Raw genomic sequence first — 23356 nt, forward strand, 5'->3', positions numbered from 1 at the left:
TCCCAGAATATTGCGGGCAGGATGGTGGCCAACCCCTCCTGCTGGATCCCCCTCCCGGATCACTCCATACGAATCCCCCCTACCTGGAACCCCCCGGGGTTCAACTTGAAAGTTGGCCGGCCAGACTGGTCTTCTCACCAAATGATGCGGGCACGCCCCTCTCCAGCCCATCCCACACGAGCCTAAGGTGAGCCCGGGGGGGGGGGGGTTCCGTGGAGGGAGGTTGAGGGGTCTGGCAGGGGGGTTGGGCACACTCCTGCCGGCGATCATCACTGAGGGGTGGGGGTTCATTGGGGGGTCCAGCAGGAGGGGTTGGGCTCCCTCCTGCTGCAATCGTTCGAGGGTGGGCAGTCTTTGGGCAGGAGGGGTTGGGCTCATTCCTGCCGCAATCATTCGGGGGTGGGGGGACTGGCAGCCACAGCTGCGAATTCCCTTGCTGAGATAAGTTTAGTGGCCGCTTCTACAGTAACCTGGTTCTATTTTGGGTGAGCATAGGCCCGGATTCTGTATAGGATGCCCATACTTGTGATGAACCACGCCACTGGAGTCGAAGATGGTCAGCATGACTTTGATATTGCTGCGGACCTGCCTTTCTTTTTTTGGCCTTGGGGATGTTGAATGCTTCCATTGTGATGAGATCAACTTGGTTTCTGGGTTGTACCCATAAACCCAGGACTTATTGCCAGTGATCACTGTGCTGAGGAAGTTGAGATCACTGTTCACAGTCTCCAGCATGTCCTGTGTGATCTCCAAACGGAGTTGCTTCTGCTCGATCATTAGCAGCTTTGGCATGAACTTCGCTGAAATTTTCCTGAAGCCCAAATCCTTAGTCAAAATGGAATGAATGGATCCAATGCTGATGTTCGCCTTGTGATTCGACGATCCTGCATCACCAGGATCCTCACTTGGTCAATGACGATCTCATTTCTGGATGTTGAGGGCCTACCAGAACGTGCTTCACTCTCCATTGATGTGCGGCCATCTCTGAAGCAGTTGTACCACTCCTTTATCTGTGTGATGCCATTCTACAAACTCCTTCATTGGTTACCAATTGAAGCACGAATTCTATTCAAATTCTCCTGCCTCTGCTATAAACTAATCTGGGGACTGGCCCCCAGCTACCTACTACCTCACTTCGAATTCCACTCCTCTATTAGGCTTACCAGAAACCGTAACCTCTTTACCTACCCAAATATCATAGGCTGTAGATATCGCACCTTCTTTGATAGAACATTCAAATTCCAAGCAGGTAGACTTCAAACTTGGACAGGCTACTTCACTGATGCCGCCAGAGAATCATATAGTATCTTTAGGAAAGAACTAAAAACCACCTTGTTTAAGAAATTTATAACCTAACCAGACTTCTCCCCTAAAATCGGAGCCTCCTCCCATCCCAAGGAGTCCGTCTACCCTCTTCTGCCAAAATTTCTATCTTTAATTGTTACCAGTTTTTTCCACTGGTGCCCATCCTTCGTTCAAATGTACCAAGTTAACAACTTACTTCTCATCAATATCTTATGTTATCTTTTTCACCTTCGCAGTCTTGCACCTTTGTAACTCAAAGCGCAATCTCCTTTCTCTTCTCCTACTTATGCTCTGAATATCGTCGACTGTATAATACTACTCATTGTGAAACCGTGTAATACACAGACCCTGTAACTCTCCTGTTACTATCACTAGATGTTCAATGCTATACTCTGTAATTCGCTGTCTGTACAGTTTCTCTTCACTGTAAACCGCCTAGAAGTCGCAAGATTGTGGCGGTATATAAGAATAAAGTTATTATTATTATTACTTCATCCCTGAAGGCCTGTTGAATTTTGCGGATCATTTCAACTTGGGAATTGCCAAACTTTACGCAAAATTTAATGCAGTAGCATTCAACTTTTTCTGTAATTTTGTCAAAAACGAAAATCGGACGGCACTCACTTACACTTCCTCACTCACTGGCAGTCTGCCGGCGACTGACAGCTTCTGTAGGTAGGAATAAATTTAAGCATGTGCATTAGGGTCGCCTGCATATGTGCACCAAACCACGCCTCCCTAGCTTTATTTGTTTATGCAAGAAAAATTAAAGTCTGATACTTTTTGAACAGCCCTCATATACGGTAAATAACGCAGCACTTTTGTGTTAGTATGAATTGAAAAAGACCCACTTTGCTACGTTAAAAAATCCCAGTTTGTATTTTCCAAGACTACTCCTCAGTAGTGCTAGAAAAAGTTACAGATTTTCACCTATCTGCTCCCAACTCTATGAACAGAAATACCAATTTATGCCACTCTATCCAACTACTTTATAGGTTCGGGTGAATCTGTCCAAATCTGTGATCTTAAAATTTTAGTCTAAATCTTGAGTAGTTCCCTGCTGGAGTTCAGACTACCAGCCCTCAACAGGGCTCCCTCTAGAGGGCTGCCTTTGCTCTTCCCAGCTCTTAGGAACGGTTAGTCTCGCCACAGGCCATTTTCTTCTACCCTGACCCACTCTCAAAGGTTGCTTGCCTTGAGCTTAGCTCCCAAGGCCTGTTGGTTTTTACTTCCATCTTCAGCCCTGCACTTCCAAGGGCTGCAGGTATTCCTTTCTTCAGCAGAGCCTCTAGTGGTACATCTCTATTGGTACTCAGCATACCAGCTCTCATAAGTGCTCTGTAATAACGTAGCAGAGTTTCCCCTCTAGAAGACCATTTCCCAAATGAATATACACTTCCCCCTCCTTATTTGCGGTTTTGATGTTCGCGGTTTCAATTATCTGCAGTTTCTTCCCCAGGCTCCCCCCCTCAGAATCGCTCATTGGCATCGAAAATAAACGGCCCCGGGACTTGGAGGGAGGTGATCAGAGGTGATCGGAGGTGGAGGGAGGTGATCAGAGATGGTGTGGGGGCGATTGGAGCATGGCCCTTACCTGGTGGTCTAGCGGTAACGCGGGGCAGGAATGATCTTCCTACACTCCTGCCCCGTGCAGAGTTGTGCTGCGAGTTCCCTGTGCATTACACTTCTCCCTCCCTATTCGCGGGCTAGCTCTGCCCCTAACCCCCACGAATAGGGAGGGAGAAGTGTAATGCACAGATATACAGTAACTCCATATAATGCAAACATTTCCACCAAACTCTACAAATCTAGTATCTATAGCTACCCAACCTTTTGAACTCATGGGGAGTGGATTTCTACTTCCCCTATTCTGATTCAGGTCTTCTCAGTTTATATCCCCACATTCTTTTGGGGCCACAAGCTATATCCACATTCATGAAATAGTCCCTAAAAAGTATAACATTCCTCCCAAATAAGTCTGTGTACTCATCTCTCAGTGCATAATTTGCATAAGATGTTATCCAACCCCCTCTGCTATGAAACCCAAGTGAACTGGATGAAATTCTCCTGCAGTACAAATATAGTAACATAGTAAATGATGGCAGATAAAGACCAGGTGGTCCATTTAGTCTGCGCAACCTTACCCTCTCTTTAAATTATTGATTTAATGTAAATTTTCCTTTTTCCTAGCTATTTATAGGCCAGAAACCCAAAGCTCTGCCCTATAGTGTGCTTAGGTTCTATCTACTGAAGTCTCTGTCAAAGCTCACTCCAGCCCATCTAAACCAACCCAGCTGTTGAAGCCCTTCCCTGCCCATCCTCAACCAAATGGCCATGCATGGACACAGACCATGCAAGTCTACCCAGTACTGATCTTAGTTCTTCAATATATACCATTATTTTCTGATTCGAGCTCCTCGGTGTTCATCCCACGCTTTTTTGAACTCAGTCACAACTACTCTCATTCAGCTTCAATGCAAACAGATAAATGCTGATTTTAAACCAACTATACACAGTTTTCAAATTATTCTCAGAAACTCACCCAAATTTGGGGGTATCATAAATAAAATTAAATAAGGTATAGACTGACTTTAACCTTTAACTTGACAGAAAACAGATCTGGCTAGCTTCATAGAAAAGTTTAGCCTGAGGAGGTCCCATGTGACAACAAAATAGCTGCCATGCTGAATTCTTTTCCCCTATGCTATTTTTCCTTCACTATTGCAGGGTGTTATTAATTGTTTAATCAGTTGCTGGTTTGTATAACACAGCCAAGAATCTTTAAGCAAGTCAGCATTTGTGCTTGTGTGGGCTATTCAAGAAAGACTTATCTAGGGTGGGAGAGTACAGGAGGGAAGGTGTTGAAGGGCAAAGAGAAGAAATACTTACCAGTCTCTGAATCCCACCCTTGGATATCCACAGATAAGTAGCTAAACTTTCCTCATGGAAATAAATATACACATCATACCATCAATTCATACATACAAACATCCCTCATATGCACATCCGTCCCCATGTCTGCCTAACTACACATTCCCTGCTACCCTACTGAGATGTACTTTACTGTGGCTATTTCAGCCAAATTCCTCAAACAAGCATGCCTTAGTTTGCAAATGGAGGAAAGGGGAAACACACCATCATGTCACACTAAATGTGCATTCTGGAATTTGTTTACATTTATTGGGAGAAAACTGCAGACCAAACTAATACAAAGTGCTACTAATTACAGTGCCATCTTCTATGATTTGCATGGCGGTGAACTCATAGATATGAAAGAAGAGGCAGGAGGAATGATTTGAAATTTCAGGATTAATTCAGTAGGAAGAGCGAAGAATCTTTCACAGCACATCTAAAATTTCTTACCTTGATGGCCTGGCTATAAGGGCCAATATTAGCAGGTGCCCAATGAGAAATACTCTGAACATGCATGATCTCTCTCTCAGAGTGGATAGCATCTGCAGTAACTACTGGACGCTGGTGTATGAGACAGTCCATGCGGAACAAAATATCAGCAGGCAGCGACGATTCCACACATACTCTGAAAACAACATTTTACTTTACTTTCCAATTCGTATAGCCCAGATATACATTTTCAACTCAAAGAGGGCCACATGAATAAGAGGCTGGGAGATACAGCGTGATTATATAAAGAATTAAATGAATTAATAATTAACCATCAATCCAATATTATCTAAACAAAATGTTTTAACTGCTCTTACGACTAGCAATCTGTTAAATATCTACTTTCAATAGGAAGAGACTTGCAAATTAAAATCATTTGATGCACGAACGAGGAATTAGCATGCTTATGTGACCTAATCCATTAGATTGTTAGGAACCAGATGAGATTAAGTCTTCTAAGATAATAGTGAGAGCTACCATGAGATGTTAAAACAGAATCTGCTAAATAAGCTGGAGCTGCACCATATAATATTTTGATAGCAATCATACAGAGAGAGGAATGGCCAGTATGAAAAGGTATTGATGCCCTTGTATAAGACTCTAGTGAGACCTCATTTAGAATACTGTGTACAATTCTGGAGTCTGCACCTTCAAAAAGATATAAACAGGATGGAGTTGGTCCAGAGGAAGGCTAGTAAAATGTTTGGTAGTCTACGTCATAAAGCATATGGGGGCAGACTCAAAGATCTCAATATGTATACTGTAGTGGAAAAGGCGGAAGAGGGGAGATATAATATTTATTTATTCGATTTTTTTAGCCCGTCCTCCCAAAAGAGCCCAGAACGGGTTACAATGAATATATTGGTGCATTAAAATTATAAGTAAGATAGGTACTTAGAAATTCCCTTATTGTCCCGAAGGCTCACAATCTAACTAAAGTACCAGGAAAAATGACAATTAGAAGAGTAATAAAGAAAGAAAATAGAGATAGAGGAGAAAAATAAGAAAATAAACATACTAATAAGATTACAATGATCTAAAGGAATAATAATAATAATAAATAATAATAGGAGATGTTTAAATACCTACATGACATAAATATGCACGAGATGAATCTCTTTCAACAGAAAGGAAACTTCAGAGTGAAAGGGCATTGGATGAAGTTAAGAGGTGAAAGGCTAAGGAGCAATCTAAGGAAATACTTTTTTTTACAGAAAGGGTGGTAGATGCATGGTAGAGACAGACTGTGTCTGAATTCAAGAAAGTGTGGGACAAGCAGATGAGATCTCTTAGGGAGAGAAGAAAATAGTGGATGCTGCAGTTGGGCAGACTGGATGTACCATTTGGCTTTTATCTGCCATCATGTTTCTAAAGAAATGAAAAATGATGGCACATACAGACCATATAGTCTATTTGGTAAGTCCATTCTCATCAGCTACTAAGCTCTCCCTCAGAAATCCCCACCTCTGTTGGGAAGCTGCTCTGCGCACTCAAAACCCTTTCTGTATAGACATATTTCCTTACTCCTGAGTCTATTCCCTCTCTCCTTCATCCTATGATCAGTCATTCCAGAGTTTCCTTTCAATTGAAAAAGGTACTGTAGAGGCCTGAAGGCTGACTAGGTCATGAACCATCTTTTCTGAGCAATACTATCTGCAAAACGGATTCTGGCTGACTTCATCTATGGACATGCTTAACACCTGTGCTGGCTCTCTTGTTCTCCATGTAAGAAATCTGGGGGAGAGGGGCTCACAAATAAGATATAGAAATAAGGTATTTGAGGTTAGCTAGCTCATTAATGACTCATCTTGTACCAACCCTGATGAGGACTTCCATCTGTACAGTTCAGGGACCCCCTATCTGAGGTTGTATGTTATCTGCAGGACAGGTATATATGATTGGTCCAGACAAGTCACCTGGGGACCACTAAGACAGAGTTGAGGCTGGGCTTGGCTGAGGGTTTTGGTTCCAAAAGGACAAGGAGAGTATGATTTGAAGGTGTACACATTTCACTGAGGATAGGGAGTAGCGAATAGCAGATTGAAAGCCCGGAAGCTAGAACTTTAGAAGGAAGATCCTATTTTTTTACCAAGTGAAAGCTATCTCTAAGAATTCTGCCAGATGAAAGTGATTCTAGGATAGCATTAGCTTTTTGTCCTTAGCTTGCAATGTGGAAAAAAACAAAGGTGCAGACCTTTAAGAAAATAGTCTGCTCCTTTGTTTTTCCCATCTTGGATATTATACATAGTCTGTCTTGTTGTTTTCTCAGCTTAGCTTGCAAAGGATAAATTGGATTCTCAAATCTTTGGTCAGCAAACCTAAAATATTTCCTGCTATTGTAATTTTTTCAGGAAATAATTATTAGGATATATCTTTTTTTTTTTTATTATTTATTTATAGAATTTTATAATATTACCAAGCATATACATCTTGTACAGTAAAGTGAGATCAAACAACATAATAAACTAAATTTCCGAAATTAAGATATACTATAATATATAATTCAATTTAAAAATAAAAATAGATAAATAAAGTAATAAATGGTCTAATTGATCACACACTAGTCCTCCATATATTGGATCCAAGATTTAAAGAGTAGAACATATATAAATCAAATAAATTAAGAGGAAATCTATGTCTTACTACAGTGCGGGAAGCTAACCTTCCATGGGCGCTGTTATTCCTTTCTCAAGATGTTTCGCTGAGAGAAAACTAATCAGATGAGACGGCTCGGTAAAAATATACTTCAAAGATAAATATCTGACTACACATTTACATGGATACCTCAAAAAGAAAACACCCCCTATTAGAGTCACTCCGGGTTTTAGAAGTAGAAATTGTAAAAACCGCTTAGATAACCTTGATAGGCGGTATATAAAATCCTAATAAACTTGTAAACTTGTTCTTCTCTTTTGAGTCTCTCTAGAGACATCAGGAAAAATCTGAATATGATGTCCCAGGAAGTCTTTGGACCTATTTTTAAAGAAAAGTTTTAATATCCAATCCTTGTCTGGAGCCAAAGCCACAGACAACAAGAGAGTGGCTGGAACAGCCAATTCTCTATCCGATTGTTCCAAAATTGCGGAAATGTCCAATGATCTGTCCCGGGATTCCTCAATTTTTTCTTCTTCTTTGGATTGGGGCTTGGCAGGCAGATAGTACACTCTTGTAAGAGGAGGTAAAGAGCTTTCAGGAATTTCCAATATTTCCATAAAATACCTTTTCACCATTTCTCTAGGAGAAGTTGACAAGATCTTTTGAAAATTTATAAATCTCAAATTGTTAGCTCGGCCATTATTCTCCTGAGCTTCCAACTTCCTCCTGAATATTATATTATCTTTAACCAGCAAATCTTGATTTTGTTTTAAAGATATTAACTCCTTACTTGTATTTTGTGTCTCTGTTTTTAATTGAGATATATCCTGTTTTAACACTTTTATTTCTTCTTTTTGTTCTTTTAATTCCTTGTCCAAACTTTTTATTTGAGGATTTAAAGAATTCCCCAAATTCACTACCAAGTCCCATAATGCTTCAAGTGTAACTTTAGGAGGTTTTGTAGGGGAAAAAAGTTGTAATGGTGTAGTGTCTGACTGTTCTGAAGTTAGCTTTACCTCAGTGAAGTCTTGTATTCCCCCAACCTCTGTTATCCCGGTCGCAGGTCCTTGCAGAGAGAGCATGTCACTCTGCGTTGTTCTGTTCGGCGAGCCCTCCATGCTAGCCTCTGGAAACAGAGAAGCTACCTCCTCGGGTGCATTCTGGTCCCGTGGAGAGCTGGCTGCTTGCGGCGTCGGTTGAAGGGGTGGCGTCCTGACGTCGGGGCTAAGGGTGACATTGAGCCCAGGGGATCTCACCACCGCGCTACTCTCCGGCGGCGGCCCTAGCGAGCTGGCACCCGACACTTCCTGCTCCCGCTGTAGGCATCGGAGAAAGTCATCTATAGTAACCGCTGGAGTTAAAGGTCGCCGGGAGGCTCCTCCGACGTTCCTACCCCGTCTTTTCGGCATTGTTGCAGGAAATTCTCGATGGCGTCCTCACTGCAGCAGAGATGCAGTGGCCATCTTGGATCATTAGGATATATCTTATGCAATTCTCATTGTATAATACATCTATTTTGTAAGCGGGCATGCTATCTTTGCTAATTATTTTATAATAAATAATTTCTACTTTCATAATTTCCTTCTTGTGTACAGAGAATACCTGAACTTCTAAGACCAAACATAGGTGCACGCCATTCTCTTAGCAAACAAAACCAGAGTAATACTAATCTTAGTGCCCACAGCCTGCCTCCTGAGGTTATTTAAATATCCCTATCATATCTCCCATCTTTTTTTTCCGCGTAATATATATTTAGATCTTTAAGTATGTCTTCATCGCTTTATGAAGAAGACCACAGACCTTTTTTATAACCTTTTGAAGATGGGGTTTCCAGAATTATATACAATACTCTACATGAAATCTCACCAGAAGGCATCGTCCTTTTTCCTGCTGGCCATTCCTCTCTCTATATACCTTCTGGCATTTGCTATCTCCTTTTCTACTTGTCTAGCCATTTTAATATCATCAGATACAATCACCCACAGATCATGCTCTTCTTTCGTGCACTGAAATACTTCAACCCTTATATCATTGCTTCAAGTACTGAAGCAAAGGGTGTGAAAACTTATAAAATCAATATTTTTTGTTTCTTATTCTTACTTTTTGCATATTTTTCTAATTGGTCCTTCATGTTCTAAGTGTCTAGTATGTTGTGTAGATCAGTGAAAAATTCCTGCTTTTATGTATTTTAAAAATATATAATTCAGACAGCTGAGGGGGGTACTGTTAAACTTCTGGGGCAGATGGGGGTCAGAGGGGTTTTGAAATGAGTAGGTGCTAATGAACACATACATCACAGTTACTTACCATAACAGGTGTTATCCAGGGACAGCAGGCAGATATTCTCACACATGAGTGATGTCACCAAGGGAGCCCCGGTATGGACCACTTTAAAAGTGTATCACCACTTTAGGACTTTAGAAAGTTTGTGATAGCCCACACCGCGCATACACGAGTGCCTACCCACCCGATGCAGGGCGCACGTCTCCTTAGTTAAGATAAGCTAGCTAAGAAGCCAACCAGGAGAGGTGGGTGGGTTGTGAGAATATCTGCCTGCTGTCTTTGGATAACACATGTGACGGTAAGTAACTGTGCTTTATCCCAGGACAAGCAGATAGCATATTCTCACATGTGGGTGACCTCCAAGCTAACCAGAATGGGATGGTGGGAGAGTTGGCCTTCAAGAAAATAAATATTATCATACAAACTAGCTGAAATGCCCATTCCGTCTGGAGAAAAAATTCCAGACAATAATGAGAGGGAAATGTGGGAACTGATGACCAAGGAAGTAAGTAAGTGCAAGGAAAGCTACAGACACTGCCCTAGCTCAGACTGTATGGGCTGTGACCTAACTTACCAGGTGCAAACCGGTACAAACCAGGTTTGAGCATAAAGAGATAACCAACAGTGAGGAACTGGTTCCTCAGAAACAAAATGTCCCCAACTTGTTAGAATCAAATGAGACAAAGAGTTTGGGGAGAAGTCGTATAAGTGTTGGTTTGGTGATGTAAAAAGCCAAGCATATTTATAGACCAGAAAAGAGAGAAGGAGATGCGAGCCCTGCGTCGGGCGGGAAGGAACTTGCGCATGCGCGGTGCGGGCTATCGTGAACTTTCTAAAGTCTTAAAGTGGCGATGCACTTTTAAAGTGGTCCTTACCGGTGCTCCGTCGGTGACGTCACCCATGTGTGAGAATATGCTGCCTGCTTGTCCTGGGATAACCCTATTTACAGGGGATTACGGGAAATGTACAAAATACACATTTATGGAAATTTACAGAGTTTTGAGCAATCCATAAACTGCGTTACAGAATTAGGTTTAGTCTTACCTTGCAGGATGACATATATCAAACTGCATCCCATATACAGAATTGATAGCTGTAAAATCTGTCATCTTCCTTATATAGAGATGAACTAAGACAATATCTTTCAGCACTAGTCCCTGAGCTTCCAGCCTACCTGTGTGGTAAAGAACAACACTGATTTTACCATCATATTTTGTGCTTGTGGATGCAGAACAATGCATAAGCAAGCACTACCACAAAAGAGTGTCCTTTAACTGACATTAATGCAGTGTAAAACTCTGTTACTAGATTTTTATTACTATTACTGCTCCGAGATGACCATGTATTAAACTCTATCAGTGGGTGGAAATCACTGAAACACATTATTAAGATCATAGCATTTTTTTTTTTAACTTCCACTTTAGAACAGTGTCTACTTTGCCTAAGCAAGAGCAGCAGGGTTATCTGAAATGAACTGCAATACTTGACCTCAGAGGACTTGTGTCCTATGTGAACCTGGTAGCAACCCCAGCCCAGAGGCAAAATGGTTCAGGACATCTGACACAGAGAAGCTGGTCGAGTAGTCAGGAAAGCAAAGATACAAATGGAAGAAAAAAATAGCCAACAGTAAAACAGGGGGACAAGTAATTTTAGTGATAGGAAGAAATGCAAAAGTGGCATTGTGACACCCAAAGGTGAAGAGGATAAATATGTAGAAGCTGATAAAGATACAGCTGAATTGCTTAACAAATGTTTCTATCCTGTGTTCACAGTTGAAGAGTCAGGAGCAGGACCACAGAAGACAAACATAAATAGTGATAAAGGTGTGATAGACTCTGATCGATTTTCAGAGGATTGTGTTCATGAGGAGCTATGTAAACTGAAGGTGGACAAAGGAATGGGGCCGGATGGTGCACACCCGAGGGTACTGAAGGAACTTTAGGAAAGTTCTGGCAGCTCTACTGGCTGACCTTTTCAGTGCTTCTCTAGAATCGTGACTGGTACTAGAGGACTAGAGAAGGGCGGATGCGGTTCTTCTCCATAAAAGTGGAAGGAAGAAGTAGGGAACTACAGGCTGGTTAAGTCTGACTTCTATGGTAAGTAAATTAATGGAAACACTTTTAAAACAGAGAATAATGAAGTTTTTGGAATTCAGTGGATTACAGGACTCGAGGCAACATAGATTCACTAGAGGAAGGTCTTGTCAGATAAATCTGATGACTTTATTTGATTGGGTGACAAGTTTCAAGTTTTATTTTAGTTTGATGAATCGCTTATTTAGTTTTACTAAGCGAGATACAAATAATTGGATAGAGGGAATGCGCAAGACATGGTTTATTTAGATTTTAGCAAAGCTTTTGACAGTGTTCCACACAGGCATCTAATAAATAAACTGGGTGCCCTCGGGATGGTCTCCAAAGTGACAGATTGGGTCAGTAACTGGTTGAGTGGAAGGAGACAGAGGGTGGTAGTCAATGGAGATCTCAATGAGGTGGTGTACTTCAAGGTTCAGTTCTTTTTAACATTTTTGTAAGTGATATTATTGAAGGGCTGTTAGGTAAGATTTGCCTCTTTGTGGATGATATCAAAATCTGCAATAGAGTAGACATCCCTGATGATATGGATAACATGAGGAAGGACCTTGTGAAACTTAAAGCGGGTCTGAAATTTGGCAGCTAAGCTTTAATGCTAAGAAATGCAAAGTCATGCATTTGGGCTGCAAAATCCTGAGGGAATGGTACAATTTAGGGGGTGAAGAACTTTTGTGCATGAAAGAGGAGTGGGACTTGGGAGTGATAGTATGTGATGATCTTAAGGTAGCCAAACAGGTCAAAAAGGTGATGGCAAAAGCTAGAAGGATGCCAGGATATATAGGGAGAGGTATGGCTTGTAGGAAAAAAGGAGGTATTGATGCCCCTGTATAAGCTCTGAGACCTCATTTAGAATATTGCGTACAATTCTGGAGACCGCATCTTTAAACAGATATAAACAGGATAGAGTGGGTCAAGAGGAAGGCTACTAAAACGGTCAGTGGTCTTCGTCATAAGCCATTTGGGGACAGACTTAAAGATCTCAATATGTATACTTTAGAGGAAAGGCAGGAGAGGGGGAGACATGATAGACACGTTTAAATACTTACATGGCATAAATGAGGCAAGTCTTTTATTTGAAAGGAAGCTCTGGAATGAGAGGGCATAGGATGAAGTTAAAAGGTGATAGGCTCAGGAGTAATCAAAGAAAATACTTTTTTTACAAAAATGATGGTAGATGCGTGGAATAGGCTCCCAGTAGAGGTGGTGAAGATAAGACTGTGGCTGAATTCAAGAAAGCGTGGGACAGGCATGTTGATCTCTTAGGGAGAGGAGGAGAAAGTGGATGCTGTGGATGGTCAGATTGGATGGGCCATTTGGCCTTTATCTGTATAGGTAGTAGGTTGCAATAAGCGTTATTGTTATACCGAGTAAACCTTCAGTGTGAAATCAAGATTGCATTATGCCCCTCAGAGATTTTTGAAAATGCCATGTTTTCAGATGTTTGCAGAACATAGTATACATGTTGGTTATAGGAATCTTCGAAGGAAGCGAGTTCTAAACTTTTGCAAATTGTCTTCAGAGGGTAATTTCTTCTTTGAAAAAATCTATAATGCTCTAAATTTCTAAGAATTCATACACTTTTACTAGCATTAGAGGGGAGTAACCCATAAAAAAAACTTTTGATGACTTCCCCCTATATTTGCTTTGCTCACACATCAGCAGAAAACTTGAACAGAAAAGTGTTTAAATAACGAGTGCTAAATTCATTTTACCATAAATGATTGTCATGTACCACACCTTGTAGAGAAATGAAGGCCTGCTGAATTGAATCCTGTACACTGTCCCCTTTTGAGGAGTTCAGTTGGACAGAGATACCACTTATCCAACAATATCCACTTGGGGATAGTCCAGAAGACTCTAAGCTCTTGCCTGCAAGAAAGAAGCAACAAAGTCTTGATGTGATAACAGTATACTGTGAGATAAAGTGCTTGCTTTTTACGAGTCCTGTCTTTGGCAAAATTATTTCCCATTCCATTCTCTGTCAACAGCAAACTCACTTCTACTTTAATTCCTATTTACTAGCTGCCCTCAGAAGATATAGAGTAGGAATTTTCTTTTCATTTTCTTATGCCTTTTATTTTGTTCAAATTTCTTTTCTTTTCTTTTTTTTTTTTTAAATTAAATAAATTTTTATTGAGTATTTTGAAAAATACAAGGAGCAATTCAAATACATAAGAATAAGATAATGTTTTGTATATATATATGATCTATAAATATAAAATTAATTATAAAGGACCATAGTATTAAGAAAAGCTCAGAGTAATGGAGTTGTTTGTGAAGACTGTATGAGAAAAAGATGAAAGAAGACAGAGTAAAAATAAAAAGAGAAAGGAAAGAAAGAGGAAAGGTGGAGAAAAGGAAGGGAAGACAATTTTCTTTTCTATATGAGCTGTCACAGCAATTTGAATTCTCACTTTAGATTATGAGGTTTTGAGGCTGAAATATGGGCTTTATTTATTAGGATTTGGCTCACATCTTTTCAGTTGTAGCTCAAGGCAAGTTATATTCAAATACAGTAGATATTTAGAGAAAGGGAATGCTTCACGTATTAGTCAATTTGCTCAAGAGCACTAGAGGAGTTAAGGGAAGATTAGATCTTACTAGAGAATAACATGGGGGAAAAATTGTCCTCGTCCCGCAAGCTTGATCCCTATTCCTGCCCCATCCCCATGAGTTTGGTTCCTGTCCCTGCCCCATCCACGCAAACCATCTGATCCCATCCATACAAGACTCAAATAGTTTTATACTGAACTTATTTTAATAAGGTATAAAAAGAAACAATATTCTGTACAATTGTCATTTTATAAATCATAAATAATACAGAGGAAAGATCAACAAAACTGTCTCCCCTCTCCTCCACCTCACAAATATCCCTTCCACTATCGAGAAAAATGTAGTCAAATTACTACAGAATGCTACATAGAAAAATCAAGCTAACAGAATACTTCAGTCACACATGGCAGGAATAGTGTTAAGGGAATGCAATATTTTGCCATTTAATAGACGGTTCCTGCTCAGAAGAGCTTACAATCTAACTTGGACAGACAGACATGACATATAGGGTTAAAGATGTGGACTTCTGTCTGGACTTCCACGATGGTATTATTATAGAGTTATATTTCACAATACAATTTTTAATGTATTTATACGTTTGATTTTACTATGGGCTCGTTTTACTAAGGTGCGCTAGCGGTTTTAGCATGCGCTAACCCCGCGTTACACGAAAAATACTACTAACCCATCTTTTAATTGTGGCATTGTACCTTGCAGGTACACCTTAATGATCTCACAATGAGGGCACCATTGTGCAACTAGCCACCTCCATCTGCAATGAACTAGAAGCCACATTCAGGTCTGTAATGAATTTTATTCTGGTTTTAAGCTTTGCCAAATGAAATTATGAGCTTTTTTTGCTTTGATGAATGAGCACTTGGAGCAATGTTTAGTGAGAAAGAAAGTGTTATTTGGAGCAGCGTTTGATGTAGTACATCATAATATTTTACTTCAGCTACTTTCAGATATAGGTCTCCATCAGGTTGTTTTGGATTGGTTTTCTAAATTTTTTCTGTACCGTTCCTATTCAGTAAATATTGAAGGCAATATCTCCAACTCCTGGCAGCCTCCCTGTGGGGTTCCTCAAGGCTCCCCACTCTCTCCAATTTTATTCATTCTCTATATGACCACACTAAACACCTTTAAGCTGTCAGCTTGGAAAACGTTATTCACTTATGCGGATGATATCTTTATATTGATTGAGATTGATCCAGATATTACCAATCTAGTTTCCAAAGTAAATTTTTGCATTTCCAAACTTCAAGCCTGGGCTTTATCTGTCCGAATGAAGCTTAATACAACTAAAACTAAGCTTTTGTGGTTAGGTCCAAGATTGGACAGTCTTCCTCCAACTGTAGCTTTGGTATCTGGGTCCTCCTTACCAATTGAGTTCTCTGCTAAGATATTGGGAGTCCTTTTTGATTCCTCTCTTTCCTTTAAGGACCAAATAAATTCCTTGGTCATGAAAAGCTTCTTTAGTTTGCGAATGCTGAGGAAGGTTAGACATATTTTTCATCACCATCATTTTTCTATCTTAGTTCGATCAATTATATTATCTCGTCTTGATTACTGTAACACTATCTACCTCGGCATTACAAAAATTTGTCTTCATAGATTACAACTAATTCAGAATACTTCTGCGAAGCTGATCTTTGGAAAACGTACATTTGATCATGTGACCCCTTTGCTTCAGAGTCTTCATTGGCTCCCAGTTTATTTTAGAATTCAATTTAAATGTGCTTGTTATGTCTTTTAAAATTTTACATGGTATCTTTAATCCATTTATTCCTTTATTTTGGAATGTTTACCGATTCTCCTTTGCAAGAGGTATCCAACAATTTAAACGCTCCCTTTCTTCTAAAAAAGGGATTAAAGGAGTCAAGATCTTCAGTCAATCCTAGGTCTTTAAACTCTCAACTCCTTTTCTAAGGAGTTCAAGTTTATTTCAATTTTTCCGTAAATCTTTAAAAACTACTCTATTTGCCAAACATTGTAAAATTATTTCTTTTGAAATTTTGCTATTCTATTTATCATTTGTAAATCATTCCCAGTTTATTTAATTGCTGTAAACCGGGTTGAGCCTTCTCAGAATGATGACTCGGTATACAAAGTTAAGCTTTAATTTAGTTTAAAGCTGTGATTTTCATGTTGTAATTAGCTAATAACATTGCTTCTTTAGCCAGTTTTAAATTCAATCAATATGCTAGTATGGATGTATCCTGTTTATGTGGTGGCTGGATCACTAAATAAAATCTCTGAAGTTCACTTTGGAAAGGTCTCAAATAGCATACTGTGGTACTATTTTTGTTTTTATTATGTTAAAGCTTACAATCATGAAATAATGAAGAAAAAAAAAAATCAGAGAAAACCACATTTTTACATATAACTAATTACATTGCAGGGACATCTATCCAGTGCCTAGAACAGAAAAAATTAGATTGCGTCTATTCTTGGGGATGCCCATATGATGCCTATATATAAAAGACGCCTAAAGCATACCTAAAGATAGGTACACTTTGCAGAATCGGGGCCAATATGTCCTAAGACTATTTTTCAATCATCTATCAGATACTGTTCAACATTGCTCCAAGAGTACTACATGAATTGTTTAAAATTTACCAACCTAGAAGAAATCGAAGGACTGAAAACACTATGAAATTGAGTTTAGAAGGGAGGATGCCTATTATTGATATTAGAATTGGAGCATCAATTATGTCAGTGGCGGGTGTGAAACTCTGGAATGCTCTAGCAGGCATATTGCAATTTTATGTTGGAAAGATCAATTTTAAGAAAATGTTGAAAACGCAGCTCTTTGTTAATGCTTTCTTATGAAAATGTTGCAATTTCTTTTCTTCCTGCAAGATACAGTGCCAACGAATATCTGGGTTTTAACTTTTTACAGTTACTGCTGAATGCTTAATTGATAAGATGTCTGTCCACTGTCTGTTCATATCCATGCGACTAAAGGGCGATTAGTATACCATGTGTGTAATCAATGTTAACAGCATAGTTTTATGCGGTATATAAATGTTAAAATAAAAATAAATAAATAAATGTGCTCCGTAGAAAAAAAATATATATATAAGGTAGTTTTTGTCCAGTTTTTACCATTCATTATTACAATCATCATTGAATTAAAAAATTTTAAAGTTATGCTCTTTAAAAAATTTTTAAAATATATATGTTCTTTTATAAATTATGTTATTGAAAATTTATGTTTAAGTTGTTTATGTTCACTCTAAATATGTTTGTTTAGACTCTTGAGGCAGGCCCACTTGGGGCTGAAACACAATTGTGTCGAGTCTTGGTACAAAATAAAAAGAAATTGAGCATCAGAGTCATCTTTGCTGTTTTTTTCTACTCTCCAAATTTTAAATAACATCCATGCCTGGTTTATAGTCTTAACCTTTGCTACAAATCCTTCTAGCTTCTTTTTAACCATGTTTCTCATTTTATCAGTTGCAATTTCAAAAATTAAATGCCACTCCAGATATCAACTGAAATTTGACCCAACACAGTTACTTCCTGTACTATGCCCTGCATTCCACTACAGATTTATGACCAGAAAGCCTATCTCTTCTCACAGGTAGAGCTGTTCAAATTGCACTGGGGAACTCTAGAGAACTGCAAGTCTCACAGTCTGGATAAAAACCTGAAAATAAAACATTCAAATCAGAGCAGATCAGAAAGACATCATTCAACTCACTTGTTAAAGAAAAAACTGAGGAGCTGAGGCACAGCCCAGAGATACAGGAGACGGAGCCAAGAGAAAAAGGTAGATGATGCCCTCTACAAACTCACAAGTGCTACCAGGCGAATACAGCGGTGCACATTGTACATGTAAGAGACCATCTCTGCTCAGAAGAGCTTACAATCTAATTACGACAGACACACAGGATAAAAGGGGAGTCAGAACAAGTGCTCATGTAGGGAATTAAAAAGGGGGGAGGGGGCTGATGAGGTAGAATCTCATAGGACAAAGGGGAGTCTTAACTTAGTACTCATGAAGGGAATTGGAAGGGGATGAAGAGGTGGTAGGGGACCTCTGACGGGATGAAAGACAAATACGTTGGCAGGGGTAGGATTTAAACGCAGCTTCAAAAAGTGGGCTTTCAGTCTGGATTTTAACACCGCCAGAGATGGAGCATGATGTAATAACCCACCTTAATACACCTTTTGCACTAGAATCTCTTTTAGTAATATGTGTTAAGCCCTTAGCTAATTCTACACTGTATGATTAGTGACCTGTAACACATTTACATTACTAGAAGCAGTAAACTATTTGAATTACTGGGAATGGTAACATGAAACAGTCACCAATTCCTCCCCCCTACCTTGCTGACATAAAAGTGGCATCTAGTCCTGACTGTCCTTACCCCACTTTCCACCGAAACCCTTTTCCCATGGAGATTATCCCCCCACAGACCTATGGAGAGGCCCCACACTCCATGCAGATAAAAAGGGAGTCTCCAGCCACTCATCATCACCAGCAGGCAACAGCACCTGGGATCACTCCTGAACAGGGGATCCTACCACCATATAATTCAGGTAAAAGCACATCTTGCAGGAAAGAGTGAGTGTGAATGTGTGAGTGAGTGTGTGTTTTTCTTTGCCTTTTGATTTGGGAATCAGGCGCCTTTGTGTCTTTATAAAATACTAGGGGCAAAGCTGCAGAAATCATGCCTAAATTGAAGTCATGTACATTTATATCTGCTTGAGCAAGTGTAAATGTTCACACGTGAAATATGTGCATACATTAAAATATGCATATTTTATAAACAATTCCCCAGATTCTATATACTGCGACCAAAGTTGCATGCGCAAATCTGTGCACATTGATTTGCATGCACAACTTAATTGATTAACAAACCGAAGCTGACAATAGCCAATTCACAAGCAATTAATGGCACTAATTAGAATTTACATGAACAACTCTCCAACTTACTCTCCAACTTACTGATCTCGACCGCAGACTGCAAAACCTTCAGAAAAGAAATAAGAACCCTGCTATTCAAGCAAGATCCATCTCAAGCCCCATTTGCAATCCACTTCACCCTTTAGCACCTACGAAAATGTCCAGACATCTCCTAATGTAGTCCTAAATGTCCTGACAACTCATATGCAATCCGCCTTGAACCGCAAGGTAATGGCAAAATAGAAATCACTAATGTAATGTAACTTTCTATGTGTATTCTATAGTGGTACACATAATTTTACCGCATAGATCTCAAAATGGGATGTGGCCAGGGAGAGGCATTGGCAGGTCAGGGGCATTCCTAAAAGTTAGGCATCCTGTTACATAGTATGCCTGATCCACGATTTACTATTGCTTTGTTTGTTACAGTTATGGCACTTTCCCTGTCCTGATGAAGAAGCGAAAAAACGTTGGTGGGGTTCAGTGTAACAGCGACATTAGACAAGCTTTGACCTTTATGGAAACTAAATTGAATTGAAATGAAATGTTAAGAGAACAAGTAATTATGAAGTATGAAGATTAATTTTAAGACAATACATGAAACTGCCAGTAAAAATGAAATGAAAAAGTGAAAAATATTTTAAAAAAGAAAACACATGATTGGGTGAGCCAGTGAAGATTGCTGCCACACTGCACTAAATCAGACAGGGCGGCGTTCTGAGATTCCCCACATGTGTTATATAAAGAATTTTTGGGTGGATATAACATGATATAGATTGATCCAGGTACAGGCATTTATGCCCATTTTGTGCCTACCACCACAACTTACAACAAACTCCAAAACAAAATTGCCAGAAAAACTTACAAAGAGACCCACAAAAAGGCAAAAACGGTCAAAGGTTCCCAAGAGTGGTGGTGAAACAGTGGCCCCAACAAAGGTTAAATCAATAACCAACAAGATAATATGAATGAAGTGAGTAACTATCAGAATTTTACAAGACTTAGGTACCCTCAGTGTGAAGGAACAGCGATGGGAGCGTAGCTCCAACGCTTCACGCATCAAGGTGGCGCCGGGAAGGTGTACACCTATTACTACTACAACAAATCACTTCTATAGCCTAGTAGGCATATGCAGTGCTGTACACCTAAATGTTAAGTTGCGCAGACGGGTGCTACGTGTATTCTATGAATCGTGCCTAACTCCGGAGGCAGTTTACAGAATAGTGCTAAGCACAGATTCTTTTGGCGCTGATTTTGTAGGCGGTATATATAGCATTAGATCCGATATGCATAAGCTCGCCTGTTTACACAAGAATTTGGAACCCAGTTATCTCCAGCATCCCACAAATTTTCCTGTTTTTCCCCTTTTCTTTCTTTCCTTTGTTTCTCTGTATATAATGCTTATGATCTATTGTTTTATGTTATTATAAACTTTATCATTTTTTTTCAGTTCAAAATTTTTTTTATTGATTTTAACATACAAAGTACAAAAAATATGGTAAGAAGGCAAAGTATAGACAAGTTGCACTAATAGAAGTGATTAGAAAAGAGAATGAATACATGCATAATACAACAAGCTGAACCATGCCTATCCCTAAGAAAGAATATTAGCACAAATTACAGCAGAATATTTACAGCACCGAGAGACACCAGAGCTTTAGATCAAGTAGCAGTATCGAGAAATCAGCCACGATATGGAGTAACTGGTTCTGTTGTAGTCATCTTTGTCAACACTCAACAACTGAATGGAGGATGAGATGTACAGCGTCAGCATCTATGAGACAAACATGTGTTTTTTTTTGTTGCATAGAAGTTTTTGGACCTCTATTAGATTACAAATATTAGATAGTTCTAAGTCAAATAGATGCTGGCACTGTCATCTCGATATAGGGACACTGGATCATCTGCTTTTCTTTTGTCCCTTGATACTTAAATTTTGGCAATCCATTTGGAGTCAAATCAACAGAATACTGAAAAATCCAGTGGCACTGACATATGATACAGTGCTGTCTGGCATGTTAATGAGGACCAAGAGTCCAATAACTTCCCATAACAAAATACTTTTCATCATGACGGGAGCCGCTATACAACTTATTCTAAAAAAACTGGAAAAATTGGGATAGATAGTCCAGGGATCTCAAAGTCCCTCCTTGAGGGCCGCAATCCAGTCGGGTTTTCAGGATTTCCCCAATGAATATGCATTGAAAGCAGAACATACACATAGATCTCATGCATATTCATTGGGGAAATCCTGAAAACCCGACTGCATTGTGGCCCTCAAGGAGGGACTTTGAGACCCCTGGATTAAACTATAGTTTTGGTGGGAATCCTTGTTTTTTTTGAAAATATATTTATTGAATGAACCAATCACGAGAGGTACAATCAGCAACCAAGCCAAAAGAGAATAACAGCATAGATACAATAATCAGGTATACAATACAGCTAGGCCAGAGATCAGGCATTCAAACATAGCCTTCTCATGAAAGTTCACAAATTTTCATGTTTGAAACAGAACAACAGGAAAACAAACCTCCCTCCCCTCCCCCCAAATCCCCCCACCCCCCTCCCCTTGCATCCCAAGGAACCGACCCAACTTAGAACGAGTCCCAGCACGCCACATAGGCCACTGATTGCCAGCTGGTGGCATCCTTCTTGCGTTGCCTCTCCCAGACCGCCATCTGGGACATACTAGCTCTCCATTGTTGAAACATAGGGCACACACTACCCACCCAGTGCTGCAGAATTAGCTTCTTAACGAGCCCTAGGGCCACCAGCACAAAGCGTTGCAAAGGCGCAGAAATACCAGCCTCAGTTAGGGGATCCGTGACACCAAGCAGCAGAGTCTTGTACGACCATTCCAGGGAGCACCCCAAAACATCCTCCACCTCTTGAAGTGCACGTACCCACAGCGGTCCCACCAAAGAGCATTCCAAAAAATGATGCACTAGCGTCCCCTGGAGAGCAGGACACCGGGTACAGAAGGCATCAGGCCACAGGCCCATAGTGTATCCAACGCAGCGGGTTACATACGCCCTATGCACGATCTTAAGATGAATTTCATGTAAAGCAACGTTAGGAGTCGCCCCCGCACCATCCGCAAAGCATTGTGACAACTCATCAACCGTAACCTCTTCACCTAACTCAGAGCTCCAGCCATCTGCCAATCGGGACAGAAAAACCTCAGCAGGCCTCCAAGCTCTCCCCAGTTTGTACCAAGCCGATAGCGAGTTAGAGTCAAGGGAGAGGGAAAGGAAAGCCCTATCCAGCGGGGAAAAGGTGGGTAACTCCCCGGACGGCAGCCGAAGCGAAGAACAATAACTACGTAGTTGTAGATAGAACAGTACGGACCCTGCATTCCACGCCCAGTGCTCCTGACATGCAAAAAAATCCGGCAGTCGCCCCGAACCCAGCTCCACAAGCTGGCCAACAAATCGGCACCCGGATCGGCTAGCCCGCACAAAGAAGACATGTGTACCCGCAGGGAAAGCAGGATTAGCCACGAACTCCAAGAAAGGGGAGGGGCCCGACGAGCCCCCCACTTCTCTGCGCCACCAACCCCAGGCGGTCCGCAAAGGTCGCAACAAGGAAGCACAAGCGCCAGCCCCGGGTCTCAAGAGATTGAACACTGATACCGGGTCCGCCAACATGGACCAAAATCCCCGCGGGGCAAACTTAGTCTCACCCGTGTAGAGTTCGTGCACCCAACGAAGCAAAGCCGCCACATTGTAGAGACGAAGATCCGGGAGATTTACCCCTCCCTGAGACCGCTCTCTAATAAGCTTTGGGTAACCAATTCGCGCCCGTTTAGAGCGCCATATGAAAGATGAAACAATGCCTTTATATTTCCTAATATCTCTACATGTGACCCACAGAGGCACCATCTGCAAAGGATAGAGCAACTTTGGCAAAAGGACCATCTTAAAAAGAGCAACGCGACCGAGAAAAGAAATCGGAAAGTCCATCCACCGCTTGCAAAGCGCTCCAACCGCATCTAGTTTGTCTAACACATTTTTTCTATATACCACCCGAGGGTCCGCATGCAAAAACACTCCCAGGTATTTAAGCGTGCCCCCAGACCATTTTAATGGGAAAGAAGGGTCATGATGAGCCACACAATGCGAGTGGACCGCCAAAGCTTCCGACTTTTCAAAATTAATACTCAGACCGGAAAACATGCCAAATTGTTGGATAATCTGAATTAGTGCAGGCA

At 40.5% G+C, this 23356-nt stretch overlaps 1 protein-coding gene across 7 annotated transcripts in view; it reads right to left on the reverse strand.

Moving 5' to 3' along the window:
• Positions 1-23356, reverse strand: part of DPH6 (diphthamine biosynthesis 6) — a 370732-nt gene that overhangs the window by 70944 nt on the left and 276432 nt on the right. For 6 of the 7 annotated variants that reach the window (XM_033952068.1, XM_033952065.1, XM_033952066.1 and 3 more), the window contains 3 exons: positions 13416-13547; positions 10630-10759; positions 4669-4843 (listed from right to left, as the gene is read on the reverse strand). In XM_033952068.1, coding sequence (XP_033807959.1) covers positions 4669-4843; positions 10630-10759; positions 13416-13547 — 437 coding nt within the window. Of the gene's footprint in view, positions 1-4668; positions 4844-10629; positions 10760-13415; positions 13548-20850; positions 20921-23356 lie in introns of those variants that run through there. The other variant, XM_033952072.1, reaches the window with a different exon arrangement.

This window comes from Geotrypetes seraphini, chromosome 7, assembly GCF_902459505.1.
Source record: "Geotrypetes seraphini chromosome 7, aGeoSer1.1, whole genome shotgun sequence".
NCBI classification, from domain to species: Eukaryota; Metazoa; Chordata; class Amphibia; order Gymnophiona; family Dermophiidae; genus Geotrypetes; species Geotrypetes seraphini.